Raw genomic sequence first — 12,546 nt, 5'->3', positions numbered from 1 at the left:
TACACACAACTTAATTACTTGTGACAACATTGTCATTTTCTGCCAATTTAGTTGAAATGATAACTGAAAAATACTAGTGGCGAACTGGGTGCTTGTGCTGCAATCAATGCAGCTGTGCCGCTGTGCTCGAAGACCACTAAGTTCCTGCCCACACAACTCGGGACTGGTCAGCCGAGCTGCCGCTAAACCGACCTTGCTGAGATGTTTAATGAAGCTGGGAAATACATGCTTTTCGGCCAGTGCTTGTCGGACATGAGGAACTGCTTTCTAAGGCCGATGTTAGTACGACCTATGTTTGCTGACTGGGCACTGTATAGCCCAAATGATCCCAAAACACTTTAATATCATTTGAAACGCATTTTTACCCTTCCAAAGTTTCAAAGACCCCAGCACAAGCTTCAATGGCTTATGTAATTAAACTGACAATTAAACAAAACTACACAAAAAAATAAAGATAAAAATCCCAAAAATTAAACCACAAGTCTTATCACAAATAACACAAAAAATGTGGATTTTTTAAAAATTAAACCAATATTACACATAAAAAAATATTAAAAAATACATCAAGACCGAGACTGAGTGTAAATTGGGAAAATAACTGACGTTCCCTTATAATTGTCATGAACGCCCCCCGCCCAAAAAAAAAAACAGTCCCAAAAAAAGAAACACATGAATGAGGTGGGATTGGGTAAAAAAAAAAAAAAAAAAAAAAGAAGAGAAGAAGTGGGAGGTTCCGCAAATAACAAAGGATAGGTTCCAAAAGAAAATCTGCAAAGAGGTGAAATTGAAAATGCTATGCGGGCGACCACTGTATGACACTCCAAATCAAATAAGAGTGTGAATAAATTAAAAATACACTCAAAATTAAAATACAAATTTAATTCAATTAAAAATTCCAATAAAGATTCTGTGTTGAATTAAAATTAGGCTAAAGTTGTTTTGATTAAATAAAAAACAAGAAATTACAGTACAGAGTAAATGAAGAATTTTATTGAACTAAAGATTAGCAAAAAAAAACAAACAAAAATTTAATTAATAATTTCTTTTAAAAATTATATTAAATATGGCACTTCAAATGAAATGAAAATGAAGTTAAATAAAAAATACACTAAAAATTAAAATACACATTTAATTAAATTTAAAATTACAATAAAAATTCAATAAAAGGCATTGAGGCGGCACGGTGGACGACTGGTTAGAGCGTCAGTCTCACAGTTCTGAGGACCTGGGTTCAATCCCCGGCCCCGACTGTGTGGAGTTTGCATGTTCTCCCCGTGCCTGCGTGGGTTTTCTCCGGGCACTCCGGTTTCCTCCCACATCCCAAAAACATGCATTAATTGGAGACTCTAAATTGCCCGGAGGCATGACTGTGAGTACGAATGGTTGTCTGTTTGTATGTGCCCTGCGATTGGCTGGCAACCAGTTCAGGGTGTACCCCGCCTCCTGCCCAATGACAGCTGGGATAGGCTCCAGCACCCCCGCGACCCTAGTGAGGATAAGCGGCTCACAAAAAGGATGGATGGATGGATGGATAAAAGGCATTGAATTAAAATTATACTACATTTGTTTTGATACAATAAAAAACACAAACAGAACAACAAAATCTAGCGCAAAATAAATGAAGAATTGGATTGAACTAAAAATTACACAAAGTTTAAGTTAAACCAAAAATTAATTGAAGTCAAAAATTTGAAAAATAATAACATTTTATGAAATTAAATATGGCACTACAAATTAAATGAAATTTAAAAAATATAACAAATTTGAATATACAATTGAATTGAAAATAATAAAAAAATCATTAACATGAATTAAAAAATATACCCCCTCCTTGAGCCGTCACCTTATCGTGGTGGAGGGGTTTGTGTGTCCCAATGATCCTAGGAGCTAAGTTGTCAGGGGCTTCACGCCACTGGCAGGGTCACCCATGGCAAACAGGTCCTCGGTGAGGGACCAGACAAAGCACAGCTCCAAAGACCCCTATGATGAGAAAAATTATTGGATTACGTTTTCCCTTGCCCGGACGTGGGTCACCGGGGCCCCCCTCTGGAGACAGGCCTGGAGGTGGGGCTCGAAGGCGAGCGGCTGGTGGCCGGGCCTGCACCCATGGGGCCCGGCCGAGCACAGCCCGAACGGGTAACGTGGGTCCCCCTTCCCATGGGCTCACCACCTGTGGGAGGGGCCATAGGGGTCGGGTGCAATGCGAGCTGGGCGGTAGCCGAAGGCGGGGACCTTGGCGATCCGATCCCCGGCTACAGAAGCTGACTCTAGGGACGTGGAATGTCACCTCTCTGGCAGGGAAAGAGCCCGAGCTGTTGTGTGAGGTCGAGAAGTTCCAACTAGAGATAGTCGGACTCGCCTCCACGCACAGCTTGGGCTCTGGTACCAGTCCTCTCGGGAGGGGTTGGACTCTCTTCCACTCTGGAGTTGCCCACGGTGAGAGGCGCCGAGCAGGTGTGGGTATACTTATTGCTCCCCGGCTCGGCGCCTGTACGTTGGGGTTCACCCCGGTGGACGAGAGGGTAGCCTCCCTCCGCCTTCGGTTGGGGGGACCTGTTTGTGCCTATGCACCAAACACCAGTTCAGAGTACCCACCCTTTTTGGAGTCCTTGGAGGGGGTGCTGGAGAGCGCGCCCGCTGGGGACTCCATCGTTCTGCTGGGGGACTTCAATGCTCACGTGGGCAATGACAGTGAGACCTGGAAGGGCGTTATTGGGAGGAACGGCCCCCCCGATCAGAACCTGAGCGGTGTTCTGTTATTGGACTTCTGTGCTCGTCACGGATTGTCCATAACGAACACCATGTTCAAGCATAAGGGTGTCCACACGTGCACCTGGCACCAGGACACCCTAGGTCGCAGTTCGATGATCGACTTTGTGGTCGTGTCATCGGACTTGCGGCCGCATGTCTTGGACACTCGGGTAAAGAGAGGGGTGGAGCTGTCAACTGATCACCACCTGGTGGTGAGTTGGCTCCGATGGTGGGGGAAGATGCCGGTCCGACGTGGCAGGCCCAAACGTATTGTGAGGGTCTGCTGGGAACGTCTGGCGGAATCCGCTGTCAGAAGGAGTTTCAACTCCCACCTCCGACAGAACTTTGCTCATGTTCCGGGGGAGGCGAGGGACATAGAGTCCGAGTGGACCATGTTCCGCGCCTCCATTGCTGAGGCGGCCGACCGGAGTTGTGGCCGTAAGGTGGTCGGTGCCTGTCGTGGCGGCAATCCCCGAACCCGTTGGTGGACACCAATGGTGAGGGATGCCGTCAAGCTGAAGAAGGAGTCCTATCGGGCCTTTTTGGCCTGTGGGACTCCTGAGGCAGTTGATGGGTACCGGCTGGCCAAGCGGAATGCAGCTTTGTTGGTCGCTGAAGCAAAAACTCGGGCATGGGAGGAGTTCGGTGAGGCCATGGAGAAAGACTTCCGGACGGCTTCGAGGAAATTCTGGTCCACCATCCGACGTCTCAGGAGGGGAAAGCAGTGCACCATCAACACTGTGTATAGTGGGGATGGGGCACTGCTGACCTCGACTCGGGACGTTGTGAGCCGGTGGGGAGAATACTTCGAAGACCTCCTCAATTCCACCGACACGCCTTCCCATGAGGGAGAAGAGTCTGGGTTCTCTGAGGTGGGCTCTCCTATCTCTGGGGTTGAGGTCACCGAGGTGGTTAAAAAGCTCCTCGGTGGCAGGGATGAGATTCGCCCGGAGTTCCTCAAGACTCTGGATGTTGTAGGGCTGTCCTGGTTGACACGCCTCTGCAACATCGCGTGGACATCGGGGATAGTGCCTCTGGATTGGCAGACCGGGGTGGTGGTCCCCCTTTTTAAGAAGGGGGACCGGAGGGTGTGTTCCAACTACAGGGGGATCACACTCCTCAGCCTCCCTGGTAAGGTCTATTCAGGGGTGCTGGAGAGGAGGGTCCGTCGGGAAGTTGAATCCCAGATTCAGGAGGAGCAGTGTGGTTTTCATCCTGGCCGTGGAACAGTGGACCAGCTCTACACCCTTGGCAGGTTCCTCGAGGGTGCATGGGAGTTCGCCCAACCAGTCTACATGTGTTTTGTGGACTTGGAGAAGGCGTTCGACCGTGTCCCACGGGTGGTCCTGTGGAGGGTGCTTCGGGAGTATTGGGTACCGAACCCCCTGATACGGGCTGTTCGGTCCCTGTACGACCGGAGTCAGAGTTTGGTCCGCATATCCGGCAGTAAGTCGGACTCGTTTCCGGTGAGGGTTGGACTCCGCCAAGGCTGCCCTTTGTCACCGATTCTGTTCATAACTTTTATGGACAGAATTTCTAGGCGCAGCCGAGGCGTAGAGGGGGTCAGGTTTGGTGGCCTCAGTCTTGCATCTCTGCTTTTTGCAGATGATGTGGTGTGAGTGTGAAGCGGCTGGGATGAGAATCAGCACCTCCAAATCTGAGACCATGGTCCTCAGTCGGAAAAGGGTGGCGTGCCCTCTCCAGGTCGGGGTTGAGATCCTGCCCCAAGTGGAGGAGTTCAAGTATCTTGGGGTCTTGTTCACGAGTGAGGGAAGAATGGAACGGGAGATCGACAGGCGGATCGGTGCAGCGTCTGCAGTGATGCGGACTTTGTATCGATCCGTTGTGGCAAAGAAGGAGCTAAGCCGAAAGGCGAAGCTCTCGATTTACCGGTCGATCTACGTTCCTACCCTCACCTATGGTCACGAGCTGTAGGTCGTGACCGAAAGAACAAGATACCGGATACAAGCGGCCGAAATGAGTTTCCTCCGCAGGGTGTCCGGGCTCTCCCTTAGAGATAGGGTGAGAAGCTCGGTTATCCGGGAGGATCTCAGAGTAGAGCCGTTACTCCTTCACATCGAGAGGAGCCAGATGAGGTGGCTGGGGCATCTGATTCGGATGCCTCCCGGACGCCTCCCCGGTGAGGTGTTCCGGGCACGTCCCACCGGGAGGAGACCCCGGGGACGACCCAGGACACGCTGGAGAAACTACGTCTCTCGGCTGGCCTGGGAACGCCTCGGGATCCCCCCGGAAGAGCTGGATGAAGTGGCTGGGGAAAGGGAAGTCTGGGCATCCCTGCTAAAGCTACTTCCCCCGCGACCCAACCTCGGATAAGCGGTAGAAGATGGATGGATGGATAAAAAATATACTAAATATCCATCCATCGATTTTCCGTACTGCTGATCATCACTAGGGTCGCAGGCACGTTGGGCTGACTCTGGGCAAGAGGCGGGGTACACATTGAACTGGTCACCAGCCAATCGCAGGGCACACACAGACAAAAACATTCACATCCACACCTACACTTATGGGGAATTTAGAGTTTCCAATGCATGTTTTTGGGATGTGGGAGGAAACCGCATTACGTAGAGAAAACACGTAGGCACAAGTAGAAGATACAAATTCCCCACAAGGGAGGCCGGATTTGAACCCGGGTCCTCAGAACTGTGCGGCAGATGTGCTAACCAGTCGCCATCTATGCAAAATATGTTTTCATCAAATACAAAATAAGACTGACACTTAGAATACAAAGTAAATTAAGAATTTAGTTCAACTAAAGATTACACAAAATCTTAATAAAAAATGTACACACAAAATAGTTATATGGGCACCAGTAAGTGCGTTTATCAGCCAGTAGTTTTAGTTGTGTTCGACAGAACCTCCAGTTAAGATGTTGACAATGTCTTGTGATGATTCTTATTGTTGTTTTGCCTCTTCCTCTTCAGCAGTCTACAAACAGACCAAGGTCTGCATATGATGGAAATCCTGGCTCGCATGGCCAAAATCCAAATCACCGACTTTGCAGAGTTGTCGTACGTATTAACCCCTTCTCTATTTTTTTTCATTTCATCTGATTCACAAATTCAAAGAGGGCAAATTGCCTTTTTAATGTTTGTATTAAACAACCAAGTCAATCTTTAGTTATCCATTTCTGAAAACTTAACCTTAACCTTCTGAATTTAGTCAAATTGGAACATTACATTGGTGCAAATTTACATAACAACCCCTGTGCACCCATGGTTCTAGAACAGGGGTGTCATACATATGGCCCATGGTCCAAAACCAGCCCACAAGGGAGTACAATCCGGCCCGCAGGAAGAATTTGAGAGTGAAAAAATACATAACTCATTGTGATGGTGGGGACTAAGTATAAATTTTATCATTACTATGCTCCTGTAAAAAATGGAACGGTAATCATTCATAGGTCTTCGAGAGTTGATTAAATTTTAACGTGCAATGCTATATTTTGCCGGCGCGGTGAACAACTGGTTAGCCCATCTGCCTCACAGTTCTGGGGACTGGGGTTCAAATCCCGGACCCGCCTGTGTGGAGTTTGCATGTTCTCCCGTGCCTGGGTGGGTTTTCTCCGGGCACTCCGGTTTCCTCCCACATTCCAAAAACATGCGTGGTAGGTTGATTGAGGACTCTAAATTGCCCGTAAGTGTGAATGTGAGTGTGAATGGTTGTTTGTTTCTATGTGCCTTGCAATTGGCTGGCGACCGGTTCAGGGTGTACCCCGCCTCCCGCCTGAAGATAGCTGGGATAGGCTCCAGCAGCCCGCGACCCTTGTGAGGATAAACCATAAAGAAAATGGATGCATACTATATTTTATAGTTCCAAATACCTGTGACTTAAAGTTTTGTGTTTTAACATACAATTACTGTGATCAGGTATTCACTGTGATCAGGTATTCACGCGCACCCTTCCCCCTTTAACGACCGCATGGTGTCCTCAGTCACGTCCGCCTTTCCTCTAAATAAGCAGCGTGTTGGCAGGGAATGCTCCCAGTCAGTCAAGCAGAGCGCTCATCAAAGTCACACAACATTTACAGATTTTTGAACTTGGCGCATACATAAGGTCACACCGCATTATAAGGTGCCCCGTTCATTTTGGAGAAAATGTAAGACTTTTAAGTGCGCCTTATGGTCGTGAAATACGGTATTCGGCTAAGTTGTGGGGTATTCGTGTTTGGCCATGTCAGGCGCCACACATGAACTCATTCACTGCTGTGGACGTTTATATTCGTCAACTGGAATCAAACTTTTTACTGCCACTGGTGTATTTATTTCTCAAGAATGTTTTTCAACTGGTCGATGTGGAAGAGGGTCTCACCCAGCTTGTCTGTGAATTAGTACAAACAGATGCCAGAAAAGGACAGCGTTGCACCGCTTTGGATTTGAAATCAGGTCAGCTTTTGAGTAGAACATAAAGGTTAGGCGGTGATTCTCAGCTTGTCATGTTCATTATAATGGCGAGAAATGCCAACACGTTGGGAGTCAAACAAGGTTAGGCACCTGACACGGCAACAGACTATGTATAGGTATGGTATGAATGAGTATGTGTTCCAGTAGGTAGAAGAAAGTGTGGGTCGCCAATCGTGAGAAAAGATGACACAGTTCATGGAGTGAATGGGGAATGCCATGTTAAGAAATCCACTGATGATCATTTTCAGCTAACTATGTTTAAATGATAATATAAAGATGGCACGGTGGACGACTGGTGAGCACATCTGTCTCACAGTTCTGCGGACGGGGTTTAAATCCTCGCCTGTGTGGAGTTTTCATGTTCTCCCTGTGCCTGCGTGGGTTTCCTCCCACATCCCCAAAACATGTATGGTAGGTTGATTGAAAACTCTAAATTACCGCGCCTCTCGCCCAGTGATAGCTGGGATAGGCTCCAGCACGCCCGCGACCCTTGTGAGAATAAGCGGTACAGATCATGGATGGATGATAATATAAACGATTTTCCATCAAAAAGCCCCCCTTCAGTCTTGTTTTTGTTGTTTTATAGTTTGAAGTGTCACAAAACCTAAACAATATTGCATCAAAATCACTGTTCTGCTTGACATCCTTTTCACTAAAAGCTGGTCTCCAGCTCTGTTTGTAACGCATACTGGGCATCTTAAAATAAAATCACCAAATGTGTTTATCCCCAAACATCTCTTAGAAATATAAGAGACAGGATTTTTTATGTGGCCCCCAAGAAGAGATTTATCAATTAAATCGATTAATCGCCCAGCCTTACACCCTGTATGTCACAAGCTGTGAGGACAGTTTTCCCCTGCTTGATTTTATTAATGTTCTTACTACTGTAATTTTGTACAGTGTAGCAGAGGCGACCGTGGCTTCGCAAACTTCCTGTCTGCAGCAGCAAAGTGCCTGCAACACTTGACCCAAACATCCACTCCACACCCACACTATGACTCACACGCTATTTCCTAGAACATTTGGAATGATCCAATCGCGATGATGACATAACCGTGAGTGAGGTTAGCGCATCAGATGCTCTTAGCCGCATTAACTCAGAGATGAGTTGAGGTGATGTAACGTCTACCTGGGATGGGGGATCATGTCACACAGGCGCCACATTGGGGAGGATGTCAGATAAGCACTATTGGGATTCTGACATAGTTTGTAGGCAGGACACGCCCTGCTCCAATATTATTCGCTCCAGGACATGTGCTGCTGCACTCTGTTTGGCTGTTGTATACCTGTAGAACACACTCTACTGCTTCAAGACGGGAAAAAAAGTATGTGACTTAAGTGTGGCAGCGTTAATGTTTCCCCACTAACCATAACCCACTCTAAACCGGCTTAAGCCCCAACCCTAGCCCTAAACCTAACCATAACAAGCTTTTTTTTTTTTTTCGTACAAATGTGATATATGTTTGGGATGGTCATCTCGTTGCATAGCGAGTCGTCCAAAATGAGCTTGCGTGACATCCAGGAGCGATCCTCAGGGCCATATCCCTCCCAGTCTACTAGGAATTGAAATCCCTGGGGCCGCACATCCAGTATGCGAGACACCGTAAAGGCCGGCTGGTCATCGATGACACAGGGTGATGGAGGGGGAACGGCGGGAGGGCTAAGGGTACTCGTGGAGACTTAAGCAGAGACACGTGGAATGTTGGATGGATCTTGAGGGATTGGGGGAGTTTCAATTGAACCGAGGTGGCATTAATGAGTTTGGTGCTAGGGAATGGATCAATGTAGCGAGGAGCGAGCTTACAGGATTCTGTTAGGAGTGGGAGATCACGGGAGTAGAGCCAAATCATCTGACCCACCTTGCATTAGGGGATCGATGAAGAGCCGCCAGATACTTATTTTTCTCCGTTGACTGAGTTAAAGCAGCCCTGACGTCCTTCCACACAGACTGGACCCGTCGAAGATGCTCCCTTACTGCGGGAACCGCCACAGTATGCTCTTGATCTTTAAACAACGGAGGTTGGAAACCATAACATGCCATAAAGGGAGTCATACCTGTGGCGTAGCTGGTGAGGGAGTTGTGGGCATATTCCACCAACGGGAGGAAGGTGCATCAGGAGGCAGGATGGCGAGCAACACAACGAAGAGCGGATTCCAGGTTTTGATTTGCCCGCTCCGTCTAGCCGTTGGTTTGGTGGTGATAGCTGGAAAACAAACTGGCTGCTGCGCCCACCGCCGTGCAGAACTCTTTCCAGACCTGGGATGAGAACTGAGGACCTCAGTCTGATACAATATCAACAGGGATACCAGGGAAAACACGTGGATGACAAGATTAGCAGTCTCAAAAGCAGAGGGCAATTTGGGAAGAGGTACATAGTGAACACCCCTGGAGAACCGGTCAATAATGGTGAGAATGACAGTGTTACCTTCAGATAGGGGTAGACCGGTGACGAAGTTCAGGGAGATGTGGGACCAAGGGCGGAGAGGGTAAGGGGCGCAGCAGACCAGCTGGGGGTTGACGGAGCAGGCTAGGACAAACTATGAGGTGTCTTTAGCTAGGCTGGGCCACCAGAAGTGTTGCTGGATGAAATGGGTGGTGCGGGTGATGCCGGGATGACAGGTGAGCTTGGAGTTGTGGGCCATATTTGCTGCGTCTGGTTGTAACTGTCCTTTGGCGATGATGTATCCCAAGAAGTGAACGAAAGAGAGGTGGAATTTGCATTTTTCAGGTTTCACGAAAAGGCGGTTCTGAAGAAAGCGTTGGAGGACTTGACGGACATGCTGGCGATTTTCTGCGGGGGAGCGGGAGAAGATGAATATGTCGTCAAGATAGATGAAAACGAACCGGTTAAGCATGCCACGGAGGACGTCATTGATGAAGGTTTGAAAAACGACGGGGGCGTTGATTAATCCAAAGAGCATGACCAGATACTCGAAGTGTCCAACGGGGTATTGAAAGCCATTTTACATTCATTCCCCTCTCTAATGTGGATAAGATGATCTTCATTGCGTAGTAACCAGATCCTGCCTCGTTGCATAGGCTCTCGGCTCCTTTGTACTTGTCCTTGGTACAGTGGAGGGTGAAGCGGAGGCGATTGTCATGAACGGAACAGAAGATAGGACCCAAAAATGCACGGCTCCAAAACAAATGGACAGTTTCAAAAAGAGAGGTTTAATATACGGGCAGAGGTTGGTACAGAGGCAGGCAATCCAAAAAAAAGGCAACAGTATCCAAAAACGTGAGGCAAAAAGGCGAGGTCGATAATTGGAACAGGGTCTAGTCTTAATGTGAGTCTGTGATGTGGAAACAAGGATTGCTGGAACGCGACGACAGGGTACAACGAACTGGCGACTAGAAAGAATGAGACACGAGGTTAAATGCAAGGGGTAATTAGGGTGAACGAGGCACAGGTGGTAAAGATGCTCTCAGGAGCAGCTATGTATGAGACAGGGGGAAGACAACAACCGGAACACATACCCATGACAGTCTTCTTCTTCCTCTTTTCCTTTCGGCTTGTCCCGTTAGGGGTCGCCACAGCGCGTCATCCTTTTCCATGTAAGCCTATCTCCTGCATCCTCCTCTCGAACACCAACTGCCATCATGTCTTCCCTCATGACATCCATCAACCTTCTCTTTGGTTTTCCTCTAGCTGTCTTGCCTGGCAGCTCCATCCTCATCATCCTTCTACCAATATACTCACTATTTCTCCTCTGGACGTGTCCAAACCATCGAAGTCTGCTCTCTCTAACTTTGTCTCCAAAACATCGAACCTTGGCTGTACCTCTGATGAGCTCATTTCTAATTTTATCCAACCTGGTCACTCCAAAAGCGAACCTCAACATCTTCATTTCCACCACCTCCAACTCTGCTTCCTGTTGTCTCTTCAGTGCCACTGCCTCTAATCCATACATCATGGCTGGCCGGACCACTGTTTTATAAACTTTGCCCTTCATCCTAGCAGAGACTCTTCTGTCACATAACACACCTGACACCTTCCTCCACCCGTTCCAACCTGCTTGGACCCGTTTCTTCACTTCCCGGCCACACTCACCATTGCTCTGGATGGTTGACCCCAAGTATTTCAAGTATTTAAAGTATTTAAAGTCCTCCACCCTTGCTATCTCTTCTCCCTGTAGCCTCATTCTTCCCCCACCACCCCTCTCATTTATATTGTTTTACTTCGGCTAATCTTGATTCCGCTTCTTTCCAGTGCATGCCTCCATCTTTCTAACTGTTCCTCCAGCTGCTCCCTGCTTTCACTGCAGATCACAATGTCATCTGCAAACATCATGGTCCATGGGGATTCCAGTCTAACCTCATCTGTCAGCCTATCCATCACCACTGCAAAAAGGAAGGGGCTCAGGGCTGATCCCTGATGCAGTCCCATGTCCACCTTAAATTCTTCTGTCACACCTACAGAACACCTCACCGCTGTTCTGCCGCCCTTGTACATGTCGTGTATTATTCTAACATACCTCTGCCACTCCAGATTTCCGCATGCAGTACCACAGTTCCTCGCTGGGTACTCTGTCATAGGCTTTCTCTAGATCTACAAAGACACAATGTAGCTCCTTCTGACCTTCTCTGTACTTTTCCATCAACATCCTCAAGGCAAAGAATGCATCTGTGGTACTCTTTCCAGGCATGAAACCATACTGTTGCTCGCAAATACTCACTTCTGTCCTGAGTCTAGCCTCCAGTACTCTTTCCCATAACTTAATTGTGTGGCTCAGCAACTTTATTCCTCGATAGTTGCCACAGCTCTGCACATCACCTTTGTTCTTAAATGGTCACCAGTACGCTTTTCCTCCATTCCTCAGAGCAAGCTGGTCAAAAACTCCACAGCCACCTCTCCTAGATGCTTCCATACCTCCACAGGAATGTCATCAGGACCAACTGCCTTTCCATTTTTCATTCTCTTTAATGCCTTTCTAACTTCCCCCTTACTAATTATTGCCACTTCCTGGTCCACCACACTTGCCTCTTCTACTCTCCCTTCTCTCTCATTTTCCTCATTCATCAACTCCTCGAAGTATTCTTTCCATCTAGCAAGCACACTGCTGGCACCAGTCAACATATTTCCATCTCTATCCTTAATCACCCTAACCTGCTGCACATCCTTCCCATCTCTCTCCCTCTGTCTGGCCAGCCTGTATAGATCATTTTCTCCTTCTTTAGTGTCCAACCTGCCATACATGTCATCATATGCCTCTTATTTTGCCTTTGCCACCTCTACCATTGCCCTGTGTCGCATCTCAATGTATTCCTTTCGCCTTTCCTCGGTCCTCTCAGTGTCCCACTTCTTCTTAGCTTAACCTTTTTCCTTGTATGATTTCCTGTACTGTGAAGTTCCACCACCAAGTCTCCTTC

At 47.9% G+C, this 12,546-nt stretch overlaps 1 protein-coding gene across 5 annotated transcripts in view; it reads left to right on the top strand.

Annotated features, from left to right (window-relative positions):
• The window catches only part of LOC133411982 (receptor-type tyrosine-protein phosphatase N2-like), a 149,588-nt gene that overhangs the window by 17,951 nt on the left and 119,091 nt on the right, over positions 1-12,546 (top strand). For 4 of the 5 annotated variants that reach the window (XM_061694912.1, XM_061694910.1, XM_061694911.1 and 1 more), the window contains exon 10: positions 5,697-5,783. In XM_061694912.1, coding sequence (XP_061550896.1) covers positions 5,697-5,783 — 87 coding nt within the window. The remainder of the gene's footprint in view (positions 1-5,696; positions 5,784-12,546) is intronic. The other variant, XM_061694908.1, reaches the window with a different exon arrangement.

The sequence above is a fragment of the Phycodurus eques genome, chromosome 13 (assembly GCF_024500275.1).
Source record: "Phycodurus eques isolate BA_2022a chromosome 13, UOR_Pequ_1.1, whole genome shotgun sequence".
NCBI lineage: Eukaryota > Metazoa > Chordata > Actinopteri > Syngnathiformes > Syngnathidae > Phycodurus > Phycodurus eques.
Note: the sequence above shows the minus strand (reverse complement) of the source record. Positions and strands in the feature narration are given on the sequence as shown.